Genomic DNA, 27,018 nt, shown 5'->3' on the forward strand with positions numbered 1-27,018 from the left:
TTGCTGTGCAGCACACAAACATATATGTTTTAAAGGTACTGGTGAATCATAGACTACCATATGTCAAGTAGCCCACAGGTTTTAGGCTGAGAACCCCAAAATTTATTTATGTATTTATGTATTAGGATTTATCGTCATGTTTTACACACTTAGGTTACATTTATGACAAAAATGGTAGTTACTTGTTACACAAGATTCATCAGTTTATAAGAGCCTATCCCAGCTTTTCAATGGGCGCAAGGCACACAGTAACACCCTGGACGTGGCGCCAGTCCATCGCAGTTTAGACACACATACACACACACACACACACACATTCACCTATAGGGCAATTCAGTGTCTCCAATTAACCTGACTGCATGTTTTTGGACTGTGGGAGGAAACCGGAGCTCCCGGAGGAAACCCATGCAGACACGGGGAGAACATGCAAACTCCGCACAGAAAGGACCCAGACCGCTCCTCCTGGAGATTGAACCCAGGACCTTCTTGCTGTGAGGCAACAGTACTACCCACTGAGCCACCATGTCACCTGAACCCCTGAATTATTACAAATTATTAAAACAAATACAATTCTTTATACTTGGGATTTACTATCTGTGATGGCCTGATTACAGCGACACAGTGTCACAGGTGTTTACCCCCTGTCGTAGCCCAAGTATATTATTTGTATGTGTGTGTGTGTGTGTGTATGGCAGACAGCAGACAGTGTCTGGGTTGCTCTTTTGCACTTCTTCTGCATACAGAAATATTTCAGCTCTGTATTAGATGCGTTCGGCAGCTGTAAGGCTTCTCTGGTCGAGCATACTTTAATGGTTGCCAGATTCCAGCAAAGGATGAAAAGGCCTGACTGCAGCTGGGCTTCACAGTAAGTTGCCAAATAAGCAGTTTAGAAAAACCAAAAAGACATCTATACATCTGGCTGCTTTGGTTAGTGATACTCTTGGTTAGAGTTCTCTTTTTTTAGTCTTGATGTAGCTTATGTGCTAAATGCTGGGTTTGAGAAGTAGACCCTCAGTGGTGCAGGTGCAACACACTGCTGTACCGCTCCCTGCATAATTGATTAATTTCCCAGTTGGTGCCACATCGTTCGTGGGCCATGCCGCCTCGCTGCCACCTGAGCTGTGGTGTCATGCGCATATGGACCGTGGGTGGCATGGTAAGACTTGCCATCGAGTCCAGTGACACGAGGCTGAGAGCATGACTACAGCTTCTGGAGGGCTCTGTGTTTGTGTGTGAGTGTGTGTGTGGGTGTGTTGGTTTGGGTTTTTCTGTACTTCTGTAGTAGATATAAGGTAGGTACTCTTCCAGGTGAGTCCTATATTTAGTACAGTTCAATACACAGTCTTATGCTGATTCACACCTTGTTAACACATGGGAAAGTGATGCGGTTGTTATGCCATGTAATCTAGGATTATTACTATCCCTATAAGCCAAATAATTAAAAAAGTAAGGTTTAAAATAAGCCTCTGACATTTAAATTGTTAAATATTGTTTATTTATAGCCGTTATTCATTTATTTATTCATGTTTTACTACAGCTTCAATAACACCTAACATAATGCCAGTCCATCATCCTCGGTCCTTAAGCCAATACCAGTCCCCTCAGGCATAGGCAGTCATATCTGTATGTACACATCTGCCCAACTTATAGCACCACTGGGGCACCACCCAAGCATCCTAATTGCTATTAATCTGATAAATAAAGATTGCTTGGTACAGTAGACCCTTGACTTACAAATCGTTTACCATACGAACATTTTGGGTTACGAGCGATTTTTTTCAACTTACAAACCGAAATTTACACGCAAACGAAAGACATGATGTCACGAACAAGTTGACTCCGACCATCTCTCTCTCTCTATGTATATACAGTATATACAGTGAGCAAACATTCGGACAGCGGACTGTGTTTTTCCAGTGATTTCTTTATATTTTGTAAAATTCAATATCAAAATGGTCCCAAAGAAGGTGCAGAGAAAGCATAGTGATGAAAATAAAAAAATATATTACTATTAAAAAAAAGAAGGAAATGTATTATGGTGTATGATACAGCACATGTACGGTACTGAAATGTAATGTGTTTTTTTATGTACAGTACAGTACTACTGTGTATTGTTGTTTATTATTGTTTTTTACAGGAATGTCTATTTTATCATTAAAATTTAAGGGAAAATATACTTGTATTTATAACAAAAAAGAGCATTTAAGACGTTAGAAAGGTTAGGTAAGAGGGGGTTTGGGAGGTCTGGCACAGATTAATTCTATTTACATGATTTCTTATGGGAAAAACAGGTTTAACCTACGAACATTTTGACTTAAGAACAACCCTTCAGAACCAATTAAATTAATAAGTCAAAGGTCTACTGTACTTTTCTCTGTTCCAGCTCTGAGGACCTGTGGCATCTCTGAAGCTCAGGCCTTTCTGAGCGTGTGCTTTTGGAGATCTGTAAAACTTGCCCTATTTCAAGCATGTTGACCTGCCCTGACATCACACTAGGCCAAGCTCATAAAAAAGTGCAATTGACTTGTTGCATTTTGTCTTAGAGGAATAATTTCCTAGTTGTTTGAAAGGTGGTAAAATTTCTAAAACTATGCATCTAAACATAGAAGTCAAAAAAGTAGAATACACCGATCAGCCATAACATTAAAACCACCTCCTTGTTTCTACACTCACTGTCCATTTTATCAGCTCCACTTACCATATAGAAGCACTTTGTAGTTCTAATTGTAGAACAGAGCATGCAGAGAAACAGATGGATTACAGTCAGTAATTGTACTGACTGTAATCCATCTGTTTCTCTGCATGCTCTGTTAGCCCCCTTTCATGCTGTTCTTCAATGCAAAAACTGCAGTGACACAGACATGGTGGTGGTGTGTTAGTGTGTGTTGTGCTGGTATGAGTGGATCAGACACAGCAGTGCTGCTGGAGTTTTTAAACACCTCACTGTCACTGCTGGGCTGAGAATAGTCCACCAACCAAAAACATCCAGCCAACAGCGCCCCATGGGCAGCATCCTATGACCACTGATGAAGGTCTAGAAGATGACCAACTCAAACAGCAGCAATAGATGAGCAATCGTCTCTGACTTTACATCTACAAGGTGGACCAACTAGGTAGGCGTGTCTAATAGAGTGGGCAGTAAGTGGACATAATATTTAAAAACTCCAGCAGTGCTGCTGTGTCTGATCCACTCATACCAGCACAACACACACTAACACACCACCACCATGTCAGTGTCACTGCAGTGCTGAGAATGATCCAACACCTAAATAATACCTGCTCTGTAGTGGTCCTGTGGGGGTCCTGACCATTGAAGAACAGGGTGAAAGCAGGCTAACAATGTATGTAGAGAAACAGATGGACTACAGTCAGTAATTGTAGAACTACAAAGTGCTTCTATATGGTAAGTGGAGCTGATAAAATGGACAGTGAGTGTTGAAACAAGGAGGTGGTTTTAATGTTATGGCTGATCAGGGTAAATGTAAAGCACATTCATATAATCTGCAGTTCTGGTTTCACCGGCAAAGCACACACTTGGTCTAAATAGATACTCTAAGTTATTTTAAGATAAGCAACATCTATGAGAATCATCAAAATTGCATGTAATAGTCTCTCAGACCTGGGGTAAAAATGCACAGTGCGCTTTTTCTCTTCCCACACATTCTCCTCTGAGACGCCACGTCCCAAAGGCAGCAATCCAGTCATGTTTACCACAACGTGGCCTTGGCTTACACGTGTTTACTCGTTACATGCTGAGATGCAGGAATATTGCAGTGTGATAGTGAGATTCAAAGATAGAGAAAGGGATAAAGAGAGACAGACAGACAGAGAGTCAGAGAGAGAGAGACAGAAAGAGGGTGGGAATGAATCCTGGTGTCTGGTGAAGGGTGTTCTTATTCATTTTCCCTCTTTTCCTGAAAGTGCCCCCGCCCGTTGTTTTTCTCAGCCAGCTGGACGTACTGTTCCCACACTGCGCGTCTGAGTTCGAGGTCTTGCACTTCTGTTCCCTCCCTTTCCTTAACACACATGCACACACACACACACACGTACACACACATGCAAAACAGAAATCTGTCTGCTGAATGTCGAAATGAATAGAATTCATATAAAGTAAACTGGTCGACCACAGAAGTACGTAGCAGACAGTGGGCAGACAGTGGGCAGATCAAAGCGAGTGAGAGGGTGAATACAGTAACGCAGTCGAGGTGAAAGTATACTGCTCTGGAGGCTTATCACATAAAGAGGAAATCAGTCACGGTTCATCCTGTTTGCATGTTCAGCATGTTCAGCTTCCAACACCTGCAGTGACACTAGAATATTCCTGTCAGTGCTGCTACTTTAGCTCACATGAGTCTTAGCATCAGCCAAAAAGTGTTAATGATAAATGAACCCCCACAGTGTTTATATGTGAACCCATAGTGGGTAGAGTTAATTAAGTGTTGTCATTGGCACAGCACACTAAGAACAAAACTGAAAATGATAGTAAAGCTGAAAAATAATTCCCTAATTTTTCTCTTACGCAAGAAAGATTAATCAGCCAAGACGTATCTGGTTGTAGTAAAATCTGTTACTTTAAAGCCCTTTTACATTAGAGGTCTGTCCAGCATGGAAATACTGTAGTCGTCTCAACTGCACAGTTTGTCTCAATTGCACAATTTTCTTTCAAGTTTTGATAATGTACTGTCAATGTCTCTAAATGTCTCTACCTTTTCTAGATTTTTATCTATATTTTGATCTAAAATATGCGGACACCTGCACCAAAAGAAATTCCTTGTACACCTGGCTATTCTGATTCCAGGTACATTTATTTCTATATACAGTAAGACCAGACAAATCAGTGCTGTGGGCCTGTTACACTGAATGATATAATTCAACAAAACATGATATTAGACAAAGGAAATAAAAAGCCCATCACATTTTTTTTAATTATTTTGTTTATGCATTTTCTCTCTTTTTCTCCCTTTTGGCGAGTCCAATTGCGTCATGCTTCCTCTCCACTAATGCCGACCCCCGCTCTGATTTGAGGAGAACGAAGCTAACCCACGCCCCCTTCGACACGTGGGCAGCAGCCGTATGCATTTTGTCACCTACGCTAGACGAGATCAGCTGCAGACCAGCTCTGTGTACGGAGAGACGCACCCTGATCAACGCACTCCTTCCCCGTCTCTGTGCAGGCGCCATCGACCAGTCAGCAGAGGTCGTAGTTGCATCAGTTATGAGAGAGTCCCTATCCGGCTAATACCCCACCCCTATATGAACAACAGGCCAATTGTTGTTCATGTAGCTGCACAGACCAGCCGGCAGGCAGATCTGAGACTCGAGATCCCAGCTCTGGTCCAGCGTGTGTTTTTACCGCTGCGCCACCTGAGCGGCTTCATCACATTTTGTTAAACTGTATTTCATTTACTAAAGGTGCAAAGTTACTCAACCAATTTAATATAACCATTAATAAAAGATACAAGATAACCGGTTTGCAAAATTTCACTGTTGATTTCAGTAATCTTTTAGAACATAATTCTCCCTCATCTTAAACATTGTCTTCAAGGTCAAGCAGTCACCTAAAGGTGTCGACAGAAACACTGGGACAATTCAAAAGAGATATGGGAGAAGCTGATGATCTGGGACCCCACCACACCACAGTGAGAGCTACTGTGTTTAAACAGTGTAAAACTTGTAACCATTTTAAATCTTTCCAGAAGTGGCAAGGCTGTTAATAATTCTTCAAGGGCTTAGCAAAAAGTCATCCAGAGAGTCACAAAATGTATAGAACTACAGAGATATGTAGCCTACGGTCAGGTCTGTAGTCATGATTCCACAATACACAGTAGAGAAAACCAGTGCTTACTGGATGGCTGCTCACACCTGCTAAATGCAATGAAGATTATTAATAACATGAGTATCAATTTGGTGATGATTATTGGGTCCTATAGTTGATTTGCATGGTTGCTTGACAGCCAACAAATATTCACATGTTTGTGTGGGTTTACTTCAGGTTTTCTCCCACCCACCACTCACCCTGAAACATGCAGAAGGTGAAGGTCAGCTCTAAATTGCCCCTAGGTGTAATTAAGTGAATGTTGACATTGGCATTTGACATTGTGCAGTTTTTTGTGGATACTTTGGTATTCTCCCAGCTCCCAAAATACAAAAGGTGGATTATCTGCTGAGAAATGTGTAAGTAATTGGATGAGTATGTGGAGCACTATGGATGCAAAGCAAGAATACATCCTGGGTAGGAAGCTAATCGATCAGTGTTTTTGGGTGGTATCAGACTCTCAGCAATTCAGATCTGGATGAATAAATAAAATCTATTTGTGGTTTACTTCATTGCAGGGATGGTTTTATCCTATGCATTTATTTTATTTCATGCATTATTTTTATTTACATCATTCATAATTCGAACCCGGATCTGGTGGTGGGCTTGCGTAATAGACCTCTGCACCACTCAAGTACCCCATGCATATTAGAAGGCAATATAATATTTGTTTGTTTGTTTATTAGGATTTTAACGTCATGTTTTACACTTTGATTACATTCATGACAGGAACAGTATAGTTACTCATTACACAAGGTTCATCAGTTCACGCAAGGTTATATCTAACACAGTCATGGACAATTTAGTATCTCCAATTCACCTCACTTGCACGTCTTTGGACTGTGGGAGGAAACCGGAGCACCCGGAGTAAACCCACACAGGCACGGGGAGAACATGCAAACTCCACACAGAAAGGACCCCAGGACCTTCATGCTGTGAGGTGACAGTGCTACCCACTTAGACAGCAATATAATATAACGATTATAAACTGTATTTGCTGGCATTCTTTTTATCTATATTTCATTCAAAACAATTGAAGCTGATGGATGAGATCATAACTGTGACTCATTGTCCTGAGATCTTTCTTTAGTGGCCTTTAAAGGGAAACATGTCTATTTTGAGGAAAAGTCTGAATCATAGCTGGAAACTTGAAAAAAAGACATATAGAGACACTGTTCAACTGGACAAGTGTCTTTCATATAATTGAGCAGACAGATTATCAAGCCTGATATGTTTGTCAGTAGTCAGGATACACAGTGTCCTGTTAGTGTGTAGCAGGAGGTTAAGCTCAGCTAGAACATTGCACAGAGGGGGCTCTATGTCTGAAGGTCAAAGGACAAAGGGGGAGTCGGGGAAGACTGACTCATACACACTCTTACTGGAAAGCTGTGACTAAGTGCCTCCCCCTTCCCCAACTCGTTTATTGTCGGCCCCACAGATGGTATAGCGCTCGCTGCTAATAGCCTGCAGGTTTTATTTGCATTGTCGGATGGAATGTCCCTGTTGTGAATTTTTGGAATTTCAACATTCCTGTTTTTGTGGATACAAAATATACAACATAAGGATTTATTCAATTAAGGAGCCATGAACCATAAAAGAGCAACACTTATTGAGTTACCAAAATATATTATAACAACATATAGATCTAACGCAGATCTAAACCTCTATTTCTTTTAAAAACAAAAGTGTTTTGACAACTGATATCTTGATTGTAGAGATTTTCTTTGCATTCCATCATTGTTTGATCATTGTTTGGTCAGGTATTTACATGTGGACATTCTTTAGCATACCAACTCACAGTTTAAATCTATTCCTGACCTCACTTATCTTTTGCAAAACAATAGCTTGCACATTAGAAGTCTAAGGTAGCTAGACAAATAGTTTCTACTAACATTAGACGTTCTCCATCTTTATTTCTGTTTCCAAGGCCTTGTTGTCCAAGTATATTTCCCTCATTTTGGTTTCCAACTCTGGTGTTCCAGTCTCCTATAATCAAGTCATCTCGTTTGCAAGAGTTTCTGTTTCATAATTAAAATTTAAATTACTTCTTAGCTCGTATCTGCTGTTTAACCATAAACCTGGATGACTGTAATGCTGAGTGGTTTGGACTTAAAATCACATTGACATCAGTTGATCATTTAAAGCATTGTATCCAATAACAGTCTAGTTGACATCCTTGTTGATGATGAAAGCCACTCTATTTGCTCTTTGCTGTTCATGATCTGAGTAGGATTAGGGCACTTTCACTCTCATTTCGTTTTTGCAGCTCTGAATTCTCTTTTCTCGCTTGTTACCCTCAGAAACTAAGCGTCCAGAAGGATTTGACCTAGCTGCATCATACATTCGAGCTATACTGAGAGGAATGCTCAGCCCATTCCTAGTAACAGGTTAAATGCCTTTTGACCTCAGGGTCCCAGCATCAGCCTGTAATGCTGCTGCCCAATATAGGTGGTAGGTTTACTCTGGCACCTCTGCTGAGACCTTTCTGCCATGGGTCACCATGACAGTAAATAAAACCTCAGACAGCACAACTCTCTGCTTTTCTGACACACACAATCTCTCTCACACCCTAAGAGCAATACAGAGGATCCAATCACCCTGATAGGTTTTAATACCTGGAAAAAAAACCCACATGAAAACCCCACATGTGGAAAACATGTTGAATTCCACACAGTAAGTAACCTAGGCAAGGTTTAAGTCTAGGTCCCTAAGAGCCCTGGGCTCTGCAGCAACCTGTACTATTTACTGCACTTTTCTTACTGTCCTGAACTAAAGTAGCATGCTATATGTATACCAAAGGAATGAGTTTTAGTACTATTACTGGTTCTAAAGGTCAAATACTAATCTGAAAAAATACTCTGCTAAAAGGCAAAGTATGTTTTTTTTTTGTTTTAAACATATCGAACATTTTTTAAACATTATTCAGATTAACTCAGATTTTTTTTAACTTTATTTGGCTAATAGAAAAATGGTGTGAAGAAGCAATTTCCTCCTTTCAATTATTTCTGTTCTGATTCCTGATTAGCCTACCTCCTTTCATAATTCTAATAAGAATGCTGGACCAATTTTCTGAAGCTGTCAGATACTGAAAAAATACAAATAAAACAAAAACCTTATTTAATTCTAGAGTAACAGGTCTGTTTTGAATATAAATAATTCAATGTAGTGTTATGTTTTAAACGGCGGCTCGGTGGGTAGCACTGTCGCCTCACAGCAAGAAGTTCCTGGGTTCAATCCCTAGGCGGGGCGTTCTGGGTCCTTTTTGTGCAGAGTTTGCATGTTCTCCCTGTGTCTGCATGGGTTTCCTCCGGGAGCTCCGGTTTCCTCCCACAGTCCAAAAACATGCAGTCAGATTAATTGGAGACACTGAATTGCCCTGTAGAAGAATGGGTGTGTGTATGTGTGTGTGTGTGCGTGTGTCTGCCCTGGACTGGCGCTCCATCCAGGGTGTTACTGTGTGCCTTGCGCCCATTGAAAAGCTGGAATAGGCTCCAACACCCCCCTCACCCACCCCGCGACCATAATTGGATAAGACGTTAAGTGAGTGAGTAAGTGAGTTTTATGTTTTAAACAGTATACAACTTTGAAAATCATACTTAAGTACAATCAGATGCCGTCCTTAATGCGCAACATCAGTGACTATCCAACATAAAGCTTCTGTGGCTAAATGGAAGTGAATTTCTGAAGGCTTATTCCAAAATCTAATTGAAAGTTTGAAATGTTTAACAAACAATGCGACTTGAGGGAGTGTTTTTGAAGCTGTAATTTAAAAGTTTATTTGCTGAGAAATGTTGTGTTTCAGGCCTGTAAACATGAAGGGAGGCTCCGCCACTGAGTTAGCTAATAGTTATGCAACCCTGTATACAGTGTATCAAGCCAACAAACACTTCAAATCAAATATAACTGGATCGGACCACAGTGGGTGGGGAACTCCTGGAGTTCAGCCATGAGGACTACAGTATATCGAGCTGAAGCCCATACGGAAGCATCATATAGCGTCATGCAGGTGCCTTTCGGCTGGTGTGGGTGTTATTTCAGCGTTTAATAACAGCGTCTTTGGAAGAATTATTTCTGAGTGAGCGCTGAAGAGGCTCAGCTCAACACGTTGTCCACCCACTGCCTGTGTCAGAAACACTTACCAAACCAAACCCTCGGTGGTGTTTACATGATTCATTGTTTATATAACCAAACTCCCACTTTTACATGGACAGATATAGTGACCACACCTACGGCTTCTGAAAAAAACACTGTTTTGTGGGAGTGTAATAATGCTGATGAGGATGTTGACCTCTCCTGATGAAAGATGTACAGCCCTGGAAACATTTCTAGCTGGTCAGAGCTGGTTAGCTCTGGTCTGATGCTGTATAGTGCTGTATCAAGATCAACAGCAAAATTAAAACAAGTTAAATATACTGTGTTACACAACAAAACCAATTTTCATGTGACCACTACCACTAAGATGTTGATATGACATTGTAATATTAATATTATGATTTACATTTTAATCATATCAGTGATTTGCTGGTTATACAGCTCAGTGCAGACAAACCACCTTCTGCATGTTTTGAAAGGTTGATGTAAACAGAGGCATCCATCCCTTGCTGCCAAGCCAGTGGCATCACTAAGACTCAAACTCAAAGGTCAGGTCTTGACAAACCCGTCTTGCAACATTATATTTTGCTTCTTCAGCATGTCATAATAACAATGTTAATGCAAGTTATTTGTTTTTTATCATTGCGCTTTTCAGCTATTTGCTAGTCAAGCTAAGAATAGCTCACTGAAAAGAAAAAGTCCCAGTTTAAAAACTCTTAAAAAACTGTAGTATGCTGGAATTTCACTTCAACAGAAGACTTGAGACAGAGGACACAGACTTGACCGAATGGTCCAGTATCACGGTTTTAGAGAAAAGCAGGTTTGGCAGACAGAAAAGATGGTAAATCTAAAATATATAGAAGAACTTCCACATGAAGTAAATTGATGGTTATGAGTTGCAGGTGATTGTCAATCAAGAGAAACTGACACATCAATCATCTGTGCCTCCGTGCTCCCTCTGCAGGCCAAAATAGCAATGCATAAGGACATGACTCTTAACACAGGTTAGCTGTGGAACTACTTCGGAAACAAAGTTAGTAAATATACCAATAAAACCATAATGTTACTACTCACCTCTAATCTTTGCCTAGCATTAAGCTTAGCTAACTTACCTATCTTTAGCTCCAATAAACAATATTGTTATCTGCTAGTCTTCATCCTAACTTTATATAGAAGCATGTTAACTGATATTGTTAGATGTGCATAAAATGCAGTTACATCTGATATTCTATTGACTGGTGAACACAACGTTTTGGAGAAGTGGCTTTCTGAAAAAGCCAACGTTGTCAGAATGTAGTTTGTTTCATTTGTCAGCACTAACCCACAGGATAGATAGGTTCATCAAAGCAATGTGTCAAATGGAATCAAAGCAATGGACATGTTTACATTCTGTCAAGCAGTTTTTGAAATTAGCTTTTCAATGTATTGTACTTGCATGGCTCAGGTATAATGAGAGGTGGTGCTTGAGACTGTAAGGTAAGTCCCCAAAGTATGATGTTAATATTGACATAATCTTTATTTATGCTAAGAATTTAAGACAAGAGTGGTGGCTCTTGAGGTACAACCTAGGGATGGAAATTCTCCGGAACAAGCCCCCCACCATTGCAAAGTTTCTTTACTGTTGGGCACTTATGCAAGTCTCTTGTCTATAAATTGCTTGGATTGTATCATGTCATGATTGTAAGTCGCTTTGGCATATACAAAATTCCGGTCTTTAAAAGTGTAGGAAGTGTTTATTACATTGTAATAAGGAGAAATTATGTGTAAAACAATTGGAGTGCTAATGGGCTATTTTGTTTTGTATTAGGATTTTAACGTCACGTTTTACACACTTTGGTTACATTCATGACAGAAACGGTAGTTACTCGTTACACAATATTTTGTATCTCCAGTTCCCCTCACTTGCACGTCTTTGGACTGTGGGAGGAAACCGGAGCACCCGGAGGAAACACACGCAGACACGGGGAGAACATGCAAACTGCACACAGAAAGGACCCGGACCTCCCTACCTGGGGATCGAACCCCGGACCTTCTTGCTGTGAGGCGACGGTGCTACCCACTTAGCCACCGTGCTGCCACATTCATGCAATCATTACTTAGCTGTTGTCTTACCTGAACCCAAAAAAGTTAGATTCATTAAATGTCATTATTTTTGCCATTTTGACACATAAAATTAACATGCTTAATGACAGCTTGAATCTCCGATGTTATAGATTGGTGAACATAAAAGTGGCCTTCTGGAAGAGCCAATGTTGTAAGAATGTAGTTTGTTTCATTTGTCCACATTAACCCACAGGATAGATAGGTTCATCAAAGCAATGGACATGTTTACATTCTGTCATGCAGTTTTTACAATTTGCACAAGTCATGAACAATTACGTATCTACAGTTCACCTCACTTGCACTTGTCTTTGGACTGTGGGAGGAAACCGGAGCACTCGGAGGAAACCCACGCAGACACGGGGAGAACATGCAAACTGCACACAGAAAGGACCCGGACCTCCCTACCTGGGGATCGAACCCCGGACCTTCTTGCTGTGAGGCGACGGTGCTACCCACTGAGCAACCGTACTGCCCCCTGGGCTGTTTTGTAAACTGGACATGGAAACTGGACAAATGAACTGGACAAAATGTCTTATGAAAATGGACACTTGTGCCAAAAACAGCACCCATCTTCTTCTTCAAACTCCCACTTTAGTGTTTTGAACGATGATGGACGTCGAGTTGACCAATGAAATAGCGCCGAATGTGTTTACCGCTTTCTGATTGGTCAGCTCCGGCACCATGGGCGGGGCGTGGTTTCCCGGTCTGCTCTTAATGCTTCCCGCAGTTGCTCCTGTGGTCTGAAACTGAATACTTTCAGCTCCGAGTCTGAACAATGGGACTTACCGAACACCGCGTTTAAGTTTCAAAACGTATATAAAACACATCATTCAGCTGTTTTCTTTCTGTTAATCTAAGTGGGGATTTAAAACAAAGTGAAGAGTTCTTGTGCTTTTATTGGAGCTGCTGGGATTTTGTCTTTTATTCAGTTTAAAAGCTTCAATTGAGGATTTTCAGCCACTGCTGAATCAGTGTGGTGGTGAGTTTCTGTCTTTAAACTTCTATAATTACTGTTTAAAGGATGTTATATAATTCAGCATTACTTATTATGATGTGAACTGAGTTATAAAGTAGTTGTAGGAGTATTAATGTGTTTTACAGTGTGTTTATTGTGATGCATAATGTTCAGTAAAGGTGGACCATTAGGTTGCTTAGAGATTAACCCATGTGATACCAGAGGTCATACTAGGGAGTGTGATGTGCAGTTTAATTCCATTAAAAATCTCAAAAGTATTCAACTACAAACAGTTTCTAAAGTTAAATCATAAGTTGCTTTTTATTGTCTTTTTATTTTAATAGGGTATTTATTGCAATTGGTCACATGATCAGTGCCAATGACTTGGAAGCATGCACCTGAGAAGTTACCAGAAGCTGCATCTCAGCTTTATAAAATGAATTAAAACAGGTTAAAGTGCAAATACAACCACAATATCTGGCACATACATTAATTACAATATCCTACATTATTATGTAATATTTCTGGTAGTATTATATTTATAACATATCATTACATGAGGTGTAAACAGTAAACAGTCAAGTTGTGACCAATGGGACCAATCTCTTTACACATTAAATATTAGGTGTGTGCTTCGGAACACGATATACAATTAAATACACCCTGTTATAATGCAGATATAACCACCACATGCAGCACATATAATATTTAAAGGATCCTTGCAGGTAAACACGTACACTGCAGTATTTGCATACATTAACATGTTTAAAGCATGCACCCTATGTATGATGTGTGCTTTATATAAATCTGAAACACATAATATATCACATGTACATGTACACCAGACACATTTGGCATTTATTATCCTAAATGGGTCTTTTTAGCATCCTCAGAGGTAATCAGGACACTCAGTTGTAACTACTATAATAACAATATAATAATACTGTAAAGCATGCATCCAAACACAAGATGTATGCATGTAGACATCCTAGAAAATTAAACACGCTATTATACAAATAAAAAGCTTTATTAATGATATTTGATATATACTCAATTTATCAACAGGTATTTCATCCTCATTAAGGAAGTAAACAAGTAAACAGTCTCAGCTGGGATCATTTATAACACTGAATATGAATTCAGATGTTTTTACTTCCAGTATGTGATGTATGTACAGACATCCTATCAAATTAAAATAAGGATGTTATAATATGGATACAGCATACATATATGACATCAAATGACACTACAAAAGCTGTCTGTTTTATGCAGATATAGATTATATAAATGCTACAAATTAAAGAATAGTTTTCTCAAAGTCTACCCATATAACTGGGAATAAAAAGAGTTTGAGCCTTTGTTGGACTATGTACCAAAATTTACATTTACGTTTATCAGACACCTTTATCCAAAACTTACATTACAGTTACAGTATACAGTCTGAGCAATTGAGGGTTAAGGGCCTTGCTCAAGGGCCCAACAGCATCAATCTGGCAGTGGTGGGGCTTGAACCAGCGACCTTCTGGTTACTAGTCCAGTACAAGTACCACTAGGCTACAGCTTGCCCCTACAAATCTAATGTTATCACATTAAAAGGCATTTTTATAACCTACATAATGATTCATAATGAGTGCTAAGGTTTGGCGACCAAAGACCACACGTAGGGGAACACGTAGCCGTGAAGTCGTGAACTCTTTGTATCAGTAGTTTGTTTTGATAAGAGTTCAGCCATGTTGTTTTGAACTTGTTTTTGCTCATAAACCTGTTCTGCTGGTTTTGATTTCCAGCCACACCGGATAAATTAGTCAGTCAGTCATTACAGGAGGAGTGTTTCGCCTGCCTGCCTGCCACCTGTCCTTGTTGTTATCACTTCTTTTCCTTCTTGCTTTACTTGCAGCTTGTTAGTGTGTTTTATTACTGTCATATTACAGAGCTAATCACTGATAGAAAAGCAGAATTTTGGTAGATTAATGATGTTTGCACTGTTGATGTTGTAAGTCTTGCTTAACTCAACTGGAAATACAGATTAATGAATGTGGGCTCAGCAGGTATTTGGTTGTGAAATGGTTTTACTACACCAAGCACTGTGTTAAGGCGACTGTCGGGTTAATGATTAAGAGAAAAGTATTAGGAAGGGTGTGGGTCAGGTTTTAAGGAAATTGGCAACATGTTTAAGTGTAGCCTGTTCATACAGGGAGCCAAATGTGTATTAAAATTTGGTTTCTTTTTTAGTCTCAATTCCCTCAGCCTAATCTCTGTTTACAGCATAAGAAGCGTACACTCACTGGCCACTTTATTAGAAACACTTGCTTGTTAATTATCCAGTTAGATAATAATTAAAAGCATCCAGTAAACAGTGGCTTATTTAAACTAACAGGAAGGCTATGGTTACTGAAATTACCACTTCTTACAACCGTGCTGAGCAGAACCACATTTCAGAATTAACAGCAGGTCGAACATTAAGCTTCGAGGATTCCACCGCACAGCTGAAGATTGGAAAAAAAACTGAACCCAGCCTAGCTTGTGTCAACAACTTAGGATAGTGGTTGGCACACATTGGACTCCCGATACCAATCAAGCATTGTTTAAGTGCTTATCTGAGAAATGTTGCTGACCATGTGCATCCCTTTATGGTCGATATTTACCATCCTATAATGATTAGTGCTACATGTCACAGATCTAAATATAATACTGCATTCATATTCAAAGAATGTTTTGAACAGATTGTAGAATCTATACCACAGCAAATGCAAAGCTTTTTCTGTATTTAATTGAAACAGATAGATAGATAGATAGATAGATAGATAGATAGATAGATAGATAGATAGATAGATAGATAGATAGATAGATAGATAGATACTTTATCCCGAGGGAAATTATTGGCCTCTACTAGTTGAACAAGATAAAAAAAAAAGAACTAATACCAATACAAGTGAAGTAAGTAGGCTGTGACGAATGTACAACGTGTATATGTACAATATGCAGTATTCAAACAAGTGTGTGCAAATTGTGCATCTGGCATAATAATAATTATAGGAGCAGTAGTGTATATATTCTAATAAACAATATATACAGATATAGAAGTCTAAATAGAGAGATCAAGACAATAGGAGCAATAATATACATGTTATATACACCGATCAGGCATAACATTATGACCACTTCCTTGTTTCTACCCTTACTGTCCATATTATCAGCTCCACTTACCATATAGAAGCACTTTGTAGTTCTACAATTACTGACTGTACTCCATCTGTTTCTCTGCATGCTTTTTTAGCCTGTGTTGTGCTATTGTGGTATGAGTGGATCAGACACAGCAGCGCTGCAACACACACTAACACACCACCACCGTGTCAGTGTCACTGCAGTGCTGAGAATCATCCACCACCCAAATAATACCTGCTCTGTAGTGGTCCTGTGGGGGTCCTGACCATTGAAGAACAGGGTGAAAGCTGGCTAAAAGGGTATGTAGAGAAACAGATGGACTACATTAAGTAATTGTAGAACTACAAAGTGCTCCTATATGGTAAGTGGAGCTGATAAAATGGACAGTGAGTGTAGAAACAAGTAGGTGGTCATAATGTTATGCCAGATCGCTTTGCAACAGCAGCTAGAACATTACTGTAAAAAGTGAAGGTGTCTCGATCTGATACTGAGGCTCAGTGTTTGAACCAATAACAGCCTAAATGTTGGAATGTTATCAAGTCTGGATCAAATTTGAGATCTCTCTCTGTGTAATTCACCAACATACTTTACAGACATTACAGATTATCTGCATACCTATAGGTTACAAGTTATCACATCACCATCATATCTTTGACATTTTGCATAACTTTGTTTAAGTCAGTAAATAAAAACACACAAAGGTATTCCCTTAAATCCAAGCAGCCAGAAGCCTTCAGTTCCACAACAGTGTTAAAAGCATGTACAGGAAGCTCGGGCCATTAAGGGAACGGTGAAACTTAAAAGTGCCAGACAGCCCACGGTGCGTATTGACAGATGTAAATTTCTCCCCAGGACACAGAATGCCCCAGACGACGCCGTTCGCAGCCAAGTTTCCTCAAAACCCCTACGGTGGAGGTCACACCCGGTGCAAACCAGTAGAGGAGAGCTATGGAGGCCTGCATTATCACGACAATAACCTTGTGTCCGGATCACTCGAGGCTCTAATACAGCACCTTGTTCCCACTGTGGACTATTATCCTGATGTAAGCACTTATTTATTAGTTTCACACAGTAGTCGGTGTGTAATTCGTGGCTACTTAACACCTCCCACATTAACACTAGATGTCTTAACACGTCTTAACGACTCGATTTGTTTTGCTTTATTTCAGAGGTCATACATATTTACCTTCCTGCTAAGCTCACGTCTCCTCCTGCATCCGTACGAGCTCATGTCCAGAGTGTGTTACTTGTGTGTGGAGCACCACAGGGTGGGCGACCCACAGATCGATAAGGTATGTGGTAACATGTACCAGACTCGCATACACAAGCACGTCTGCTGCATAAATGTGATGTAAATATAATAACACTTACATAAATACAGTCTAGTCCACTAAATTAAATAAAAGCCCAGGATTTTTTGTTAATTTTTTACTCATTTCTAATTTCAAGTAAAATGACCTTTCTATGTCAGTATGTATGTATCATGTAGTATGTAGTATCAGCCATAACATTAAAACCACCTCCTTGTTTCTACACTCACTGTCCATTTTATCAGCTCCACTAACCATATAGAAGCACTTTGTAATTCTACAATTACTGACTGTAGTCCATCTGTTTCTCTCATACCCTTTTACCTTCTTTTCACCCTGTTCTTCAATGGTCAGGACCACCACAGAGTAGGTATTATTTGGGTTGTGGTTGTTCTCAGCACTGTTGGCTGGATATATTTTTGGTTGGTGGACTATTCTCAGTCTGTGTTTAAAAACTCCATCAGCGCTGCTGTGTCTGATCCACTCATACCAGCACAACACACACTAACACACCACCACAATGTCAGTGTCACTGCAGTGCTGAGAATGATCCACCACCTAAATAATACCTGCTCTGTGGTGGTCCTGTGGGGGTCCTGACTATTGAAGAACAGCATGAAAGGGGGCTAACAAAGTATGTAGAGAAACAGATGGATCTTTAAGTAATCTTGTTTGGGTCGTATCTACTGCTTGGTTGACATCAAGAATATTGGTGGATGGTTTTAAGAAAACAGCCTTTCTAACCTAGATGTCAACTTAAAGCTGGAGCTGAAACATCATCCATGGTAGTTGCATAATTATTGTTCTCTCAACAGTTTGGTAGAGGCTCACTGTGTGCACTAGAAACAAATATTCAATATTTGTTGTTGGTATAGTCTTATTATATTATATTTCTTGGTGAGACCATTAAAGGGTTAAGATAAAAACACTCATACTCGGAGCATAGAGGAAGATGTACAGATTCTTCACCGCCCCTCGCTGCAATGCTCATACCCTGACACACAATTCTATATCAAATCAATCTTGTGAGCTGTGAGTGCTTCTGTTGAGTATGTTCCTAGTCTTAGTCTGCACTATAGTTATAATTTAGTAAGGCCTTATGTGATATTCATTTAATTCCTTTCCCATTTACCAGGCCTACAAAACTATATTACACACACACACACACACACACGTCTATACACTAAATAAATGGTTTAAAGTGTGTCTGACCACTCTACTTAATTGAGATTATCAACGTTTCTTTTTTGAATAAAAATGTGGAACACTTTAAAACTCTCTCCTTCCCATCCGACAGAAGCGGATTCGTGACATCGCCCCGAAGATTGTGCAGCTCCTCACAGAATGGACGGAGACGTTTCCATACGACTTCAGAGACGAGCGGATGATGCGCAGCCTTAAGGAGATGACGCACCGGCTGGCCTTCGGGGATGAGGTCAGCACCAACTCTTTTATCTCTGCATATCTCGGACTGACCGGTAGCTCTGATATCACACTTATACCATCACTGAGCGTCAGCAGAGCTGCAGACATCATCGTCCTTTCATTCCGCTTCTGCGTATTCAAATTCAAGGTCTTTAATTGAACGGTTGCCAAGTAACATACCTACATACGTGCTGTATGTATATGCGTGCGTTCGAGCCTAGCGAGCAAGGTGAGATGTTCATCTTGTTGCGTCAACACTATTGTTAGGAGATTATGTTGGCAGGTTTTGTGAGGGTGTGGGAGAGGTATTCAGTCTTAAGCTGCTCTTGCTGACGAGAGTTGAAGACGCGCAAACTAAGTTACTACAGTGAATTATTGTTTTCATACATAATGAAAGTTCAGCGTTTCAATCCTGCTGTTATATCAGATCTTTAGCAACATCCTTTTCTCACATACAGTGTGTGTTTGCTGAAAACTATTCTTCTTCCTTACCAGTTTTTGTATACAAAACTGTGAATGCAAAGCAATAAGAAGGCAATTTGGCTATGCAAACTATCAAAGGGAGTAATTTTTGCCAGAAAAAAACTTCAGCAGTAAAATACCCTTAATTTCCCTCATGTCTGTCTATCTATCTATCTATCTATCTATCTATCTATCTATCTATCTATCTATCTATCTGTGTGTCTATCTATCTATCTATCTATCTATCTATCTATCTATCTATCTATCTATCTATCTATCTATCTATCTATCTATCTATCTGTTTGACTATCTGTCTATCTATATATCTGTCTGTCTATCTATCTATCTATCTATCTATCTATCTATCTATCTATCTATCTATCTATCTATCTATCTATCTATCTATCTATCTGTTTGACTATCTGTCTGTCTGTCTGTCTGTGTGTCTATCTATCTATCTATCTATCTATCTATCTATCTATCTATCTATCTATCTATCTATCTATCTATCTATCTATCTATCTATCTATCTATCTATCTATCTATCTATCTATGTGTATGTCTGTCTATCTGCTATGTCATTCGGCTATGTCTGAGTGGATGCAGTGGCTGAACAGACTAGCCATTCAAAGGTGCACTTGTCAGTGCGCTCTCATTGCCAGTCCCAAGCCCAGATAAAATAAGAGGGTTCAAATTGGCAAATCAGGTATGTGGACCAGATTGATCCACTGTGGCGACCTTGAATACAGGGGCAGCCGAAAGGCCCTACAGTAACTGTGCTGACTCTACAGCCAGATTATGAAAAGAAAATTGTATGGTGTGTTTTTAAGGATCATTTTTGTCCCAGTTTGTCTTTGATCTCACACTGATCTACTTACAAAATCTCAGTATAGAATCTGTACATCCCTAAAAATGTCTGTTAGATCAATACAAGATGTGTTAATGTGTTACTTAATAGAAACCCAGATTAATAATGAAGGAAACAGATGTAAGTTCACTCTTGCATAAAACTTCTGTATTACCATTTATCTACGTTCATGATGGCGATAGCCAAACAAGTAGTAGTAGGTTACAAGTATGTATAAATAATATGCACTGGTAGGTCTGGGATAAGGTTCATGTGAGTACATAAGGTTTGAACTAACGTCACTCCTGTGCTCTCTGTTCTCTTTTAGCTCTCTCGGAGGGCCATGCAGCGCCTGATCCAGCGGCTCTTACGCAAGCTGACCATTCTGGGACAGTATGAGGAGTTACTGGTGACGTCCAGCCCTGCTGTAACAGCTGTGTCTGACAAACCGAGTGCCCTGAAGCCTAAGCAGCACGTGGTCAGGAGGGAGGAGTGTATACTGAACGTGTGTGATGACCCATTCATCCTTGCTCAGCAGCTCACTCACATCGAAATGGTGAGTGGGTGCACGTAATGCCACGTAATGACTTTTTAAACATTCCTGAAAGCAAAATTGCTGATTTATGCTGTGGTCTATTTTCATGTTTGATTGATTTAGAAAACTTTCTGTACATGGAACACAATCCAGCACAAAAGTTCCATGCCAAATAAATACAACACTAAATATCTTAGGTTGGCACTAGCCCAATATTGCTGAGATCTGAGGATCCAGGGTTCAAATCTCACTGGTGCCATTGGCCAAATGGACATAACTGAATAATGTCAGGGGGTGGGGGATGGCCAAAATATCCCAATATCAGTTCCAAGCCTGGATAGGAATAGGAGATTTGTGCCAGGATAGGCATTCGGCATAAAAACTGTTCCAGATCTGCTGTGGCAGCGAGGAAAAAAATGTAAATATTTTAGTTGTGACCGTAAATTATTTAAATGGATGAGGAAGCAAAACGTTTTCAGGCCAAACAGTGAACGATGAACAGTACTGCAGAATTTATAAAAGTACTGGTTTGTTTGTGAAGTTATTTAAATATTTGTACAACACATAGTAGCATGAAAAAGTAAGTAAGTTTTATTTTGTAATACAACTACTGACCACAGCTGTAATAGCAAAGTTGGAAATGTGTCCCATGACATTAATATTGCAGTACTATACAGTATATACCGATCAGCCATAACATTAAAACCACCTCCTTGTTTCTACACTCTGTCCATGTTATCAGCTCCACTTACCATATAGAAGCACTTTGTAGTTCTACAATTACTGACTGTAGTCCATCTGGTTCTCCGCATGCTTTGTTAGCCCCCTTTCATGCTGTTCTTCAATGGTCAGGACCCCCCACAGGACCACCACAGAGCAGGTATTATTTAGGTGGTGGATCATTCTCAGCACTGCAGTGACACTGACATGGTGGTGGTGTGTTAGTGTGTGTTGTGCTGGTATGAGTGGATCAGACACAGCAGCGCTGATGGAGTTTTTAAACACCTCACTGTCACTGCTGGACTGAGAATAGTCCACCAACCAAAAATATCCAGCCAACAGCGCCCCGTGGGCAGCGTCCTGTGACCACTGATGAAGGTCTAGAAGATGACCGACTCAAACAGCAGCAATAGATGAGCGATCGTCTCTGACTTTACATCTACAAGGTGGACCAACTAGGTAGGAGTGTCTAATAGAGTGGACAGTGAGTGGACACGGTATTTAAAAACTCCAGCAGCGCTGCTGTGTCTGATCCACTCATACCAGCACAACACACACTAACACACCACCACCATGTCAGTGCAGTGCTGAGAATGATCCACCACCTAAATAATACCTGCTCTGTGGTGGTCCTGACCATTGAAGAACAGCATGAAAGGGGCTAACAAAGTATGTAGAGCAACAGATGGACTACAGTCAGTAATTGTAGAACTACAAAGTGCTTCTATATGGTAAGTGGAGCTGATAATATGGACAGTGAGTGTAGAAACAATGAGGTGGTTTTAATGTTATGGCTGATGTTATATATAATATACCCGGTGAGTGGAAGGGGGGGTCGACTCACTCTCCTTCGTTTCCAGGAATTTTCTGTAGTCTTCTGATGGTTGCCATGACAACCTTTTAATCTTTCTGTGGTCACTATTCATTTCCGGAGCTTTTTTTTCTTCTTAGCTCCACCCAGTCGCTCTTATGTTTCTTTATTAAGTCTCCTGCACTTGGATTCATCTAATTATCTTCTCAGCACGGGGCAACATCTAGCGCCTCACTGAGGTCATGTGAAATAAAAAGAGCGTTAATGAGATCGTTACAATGACGTTATTGTATTTAAGCAGGTAATAGTAAATAAATAAGCACTGGTGTTTTATCAGTGCTTAATGTTTTGCTGATTGCTGTGTTTGCAGGAGAAACTCAGCTATATCGGACCTGAAGAGTTTGTCCAGGCGTTTGCTCAGAAAAGACTTTCTGATAACCACAAGGTAGGCCTTTCACCCAGTTACTTTCACCTCTGATGGTGTAAATAAGCGTGTAATGGGTTGTATGTGACTCATTGAATCCTAAAAACTGCTTGAACCCTATGACCCAGCACGATCAGTGGCTAGATAAGCCAAACTAATTGACAAACGCTAATTGGGCTCAGTGGAAGAAAGCAAGAAGGTCCTGGGTTTGATTCCCAGGCGGAGTGGTCCAGGTCCTTTGCATGTTCTTTTGGGAGCTCCGGTTTCCTCCCACAGTCCAAAGACGTGCAAGTGAGGTGAATTGGAGATACAAAATTATCCATGACTGTGTTTGACATTATACTTAAACTGATTAATCTTGTATAACCAGTAATCTGTCCTGTCATGAATGTAACCACAGTGTGTAAAACATGACGTTAAAATCCTAATAACATAACACTAATTGTGTACATGCTTTTGAACTGGTGCGAGCTGTTTGTTCAGCCTAACACTGCGACTTCTTTCTGTATTCAGGGTTTCTTCAACAAAAGGAGAGTGAGTAACCTCGAGGCATACGTCGAGTGGTTCAACCGGCTCAGCTACCTGGTGGCCACAGAAATCTGCCTGGTAGGTGTATTAAGGACTGTTCGGGGAAAACACAACCCTTACGGGATGTCGATAAAGCATTTACTGTTAAACACGGTACTTTTAAAGTCAGTTGGTGGGACTTTAAGCAAAGTGCTTTCCAAAACGAGTTCACACCTGATTTGGGATTACCAGATTTTTTTATAGAAATCCCCTCCTGTTGTTTTTTTCCCTTGTAGTGTAACTAGATTCTCACTGCCCTCTGGTGTTTGTTTCTCTTTCAGCCAATGAAGAAAAAGCACAGAGCCCGTGTGTTGGAGTTCTTCGTGGATGTAGCGCGAGAATGCTTTAACATTGGCAACTTTAACTCTCTCATGGCTATTATCAGTAAGTCCAGGCCTGATGACATAGTTTTAAAATGTTCTAGATGATAATCAAGGTGTCATTAAGCACAATTGTGACATTAAACCCTCTGTTCTTTAATCTATCAGCTGGGATGAACATGTGTCCTGTGTCCAGGCTGAAGAAGACCTGGGGTAAAGTCAACACGGACAAGTTTGAAATCCTGGAGGTAAGACACATCCCAAAGAAACAAATCTTTATCTATAGCAACATTAATAACACTTCCACACAAACAGAGATTTAACAGAAGTTTGTTTATTTTATCATTTTAGCATCAAATGGATCCATCCAATAACTTCTACAGCTACCGCACTGCACTGAGAGGAGCTACTCAGAGATCAGCTACAGCTCACACCACCAGAGAAAAGGTATTTAATCTTAATAAAAATTTAATTTTTATGTTTTACCACCGATTTATCTTGGTCAGACTCAAGGTGGGACAGATTTTCTTGAAATCACTGGCTGCAATGCAGTTACAAGTGCCAGACAGGATGGACGCAAGTCCACTGCTGTACCTTAGACACCCTAACTTCTCAGACACAAACAAATGGCCGACAGCCCCACTGGGGATTTAAATCCTTGGATCCCAGCGGTAATGGGCTAATGTATGCCATGTAGCATTAAATAATATTAAACCCAGTATTTGAGTTAGAACAGAGATAAGGCCTGTCGAAATGGCATAGGGCTCAAAATTAAGAATTGCAGAATGGTCAAGGAACAGTAAATTAGTCTGCATTGTCTGTGAGAAGTGTGGCTCACTCTAGGTGTGAGTGTGGTGCCGTGTGATTCATTGTATCTCAGCCCAGTTTGTATGCCTGTCATCTACTACATTTACATTTACATTTTAGGAGACGCATTTAGCAGACGCTTTTATCCAAAGCGACTTACAGTTATGACTAAACACGTTTCGACTAAACTTGGTGGTGGCAGGGCTTGAACCGGCAACCTTCTGATTACTAGTCTAGTACCTTAACCACTGAGCTATCACTGCCCGGTGATACTAGGGTTTCCAAGTGGCACCAGAGACACCACAGGCCAGATCAGGATGTTAAATAAGGAAAAAACGAACAGACGGGAATTGAGCAGCAACTAACAACTCCTTTTTTGGTTTAGTTTTGTATACAACATTTATTTACAATGAACCAAATCTCAGTATGAAACGAATACAATTCATGATAAGGTTGTTTTATTTATTAAAACTTTAATGTTAATCTTGTTCCTGTATTTTCCTTCTAGATCGTTATTCCGTTCTTCAGCTTGTTCATTAAAGACATCTACTTCCTCAACGAGGGCTGTGCTAATCGACTACAAAATGGACAAATCAACTTTGAGGTACGTTTGACAAAACACACACACACACACAGCTTCTAGGGACGCAACTATCTGATTACAAGTGTCAGTAGCATGACTTGCTGGATAGAAGCTTTTTGTGTTTATATAATAATATGGTGACAGAAAGCAGGCAGTAGTTGCCGTGAGAACATCAGCATTATAATATGCATTTTTAGTAGCTGCAGTATTGCCATTTTGTGACAGAACCTGCTCTCCCCCCCTAATAACGAAACTTTTTGTTCTATTTTGATGATAGAAATTCTGGGAGTTGGCTAAACAAGTGAGCGAGTTTCTGGCCTGGAGACAGGTGACATGCCCATTTGAACGGGACAGAAAATGCCTGCAGTACCTCATCAGTGTCTCTGTCTTTACAGATGATGGTGAGTTTTGTTTTTTGATTGTTCTATTAAAGAAAGCACCACGTCATCATGAGTTCAGATTAAGTTCTCTTTAGCAGATGTATTTATTTATGGCAGTATTTACTTTTGTATAGAATTTCCTAAAAGAGACATGAGTTTAAGATATACTCGTGTAATAACAGTTTTGTGTATTGAGCATGTTCACTTGATGCTGTTTATTAATGCTGCTGATTGTTTTTGTGCTTCAGAGCTGCAGTTGGCCTCATATGAGAGCGAAGGACCAGAGAACAACTTGGAGAGAGATACACGCCGCTCTCTCAGGTAAGAACTTGCACTGGAATCACTGCATTTTCATCGCCTGGTTCCTCCTGGTCAGGGTTGTGGTGGGTGTGGTTTAAGGGGGAAACACTGACAGGTGTCTTTGACCTTTTATAAACATGTCACTAAATTTTACACTTACACAAAGATGGAAAACCAATAGAAATTATAGAATTATGTTCCATGTTCAATAGGTTATAAAGCAGCTATGATGTTTACATGACCAGTTAAATGATCAGGATAACGGCACAAGTCCAGTCATGATTGGATTATTAAGCTACATGTAAACACTGACTTTTTTTTCCAACTCTGAAGCTGCATTTTTGTTCCCCATTGTGAACATTTTATTGCATCGACCTGGACATCCTTACAATAAAAAAGCTAAACATGGTCCAGCAGCAAATTATTTGTTTGTTTTTTTTTGCTTCTTTTTGTTAGTTAGCTAATCATGTCTGTGCTGAGATTCGAACCAGACCTCAGAATCACAGATCTGTGCCACCTGAGCGTAATTAAAACTCTGATAAACAATAGTCTGAACAAAAGATTTGTGGTCTGATTACATGACTGAGAGTGAAATAACGTGGACATGCACTTGAAGCTACAGTATCAAGTTTTATCATTTGTTAGCACCATGTCTTGATTGTTTTATTGGAAATGTAACGTTTTTGGTAATATTGAATCCTTCTGTGTTGCAGATCGTCTCTCAGCAGGATGTGAGCGCTGATTTGAGGATCGGGCAGAAAACTAAATGAAGTAAAACACTGCACACGGATAAAGCTATTGTTTATATGAACTTGTATATATTTGTCTTCTGTTGAATGATATGAGGCTGGATTCTCATCTCAGATTTGTCTTTATGTTAAAGGAAATATTAATCTTGTGTACCTCATGTAAAGTGATTTGAATAAGCTCAGTAAATGTATTATAAGTATGCTTATATGAAGAGTGTGTCGCTGGATGACCTCTCCTGTTACCTTCTATAAGCTTTTCATTTTTGTACCTGCGAGATGTATTTCTACATTGGTGAATTGTGTCATGTAAAGGTTTTTGTATGTATTTGGTGATCTGATGTGTATAGTCATATTTGCTTATAAAAAAGATCTAACATAACCATGCTAGGAGTGTGTTTATTCAGTTTTTTTTTACTTGTGTTACCTTTAACGTGTGTAAAGGCAAAAAAGGGCCGCACAAGAATTCAGACACCTTGACATTTTGTGTACTTTATTATGGTTTCGGTTTCATTTTGAAAAGACATAATTGCCACCCATTGATCTTCATCTAATGACCCATAATGACGAAGTGAAAACATCTTTAAGTTCTAAAAAATGAATTAAAAATCAACAACTGATCTCTTATTCACAAAATAAAAATTAAAATAA

At 39.8% G+C, this 27,018-nt stretch overlaps 1 protein-coding gene across 1 annotated transcript; it reads left to right on the forward strand.

The window, feature by feature from the left end:
- Positions 1 to 12,764: 12,764 nt before the first annotated feature.
- rasgef1bb (RasGEF domain family, member 1Bb) lies at positions 12,765 to 26,749 on the forward strand. The gene is made up of 14 exons (XM_063014072.1): positions 12,765 to 12,989; positions 16,983 to 17,173; positions 17,300 to 17,422; positions 18,738 to 18,875; positions 20,503 to 20,730; positions 22,611 to 22,685; positions 23,178 to 23,270; positions 23,513 to 23,615; positions 23,720 to 23,799; positions 23,903 to 23,998; positions 24,867 to 24,962; positions 25,219 to 25,342; positions 25,570 to 25,642; positions 26,335 to 26,749. The coding sequence occupies exons 2-14, from the start codon at positions 16,991 to 16,993 to the stop codon at positions 26,354 to 26,356; spliced, it is 1,434 nt and encodes a 477-aa protein (XP_062870142.1). The 5' UTR covers positions 12,765 to 12,989; positions 16,983 to 16,990; the 3' UTR covers positions 26,357 to 26,749.
- Positions 26,750 to 27,018: the final 269 nt, after the last annotated feature.

This window comes from Trichomycterus rosablanca, chromosome 18 (genome assembly GCF_030014385.1).
Source record: "Trichomycterus rosablanca isolate fTriRos1 chromosome 18, fTriRos1.hap1, whole genome shotgun sequence".
Lineage (NCBI taxonomy): Eukaryota > Metazoa > Chordata > Actinopteri > Siluriformes > Trichomycteridae > Trichomycterus > Trichomycterus rosablanca.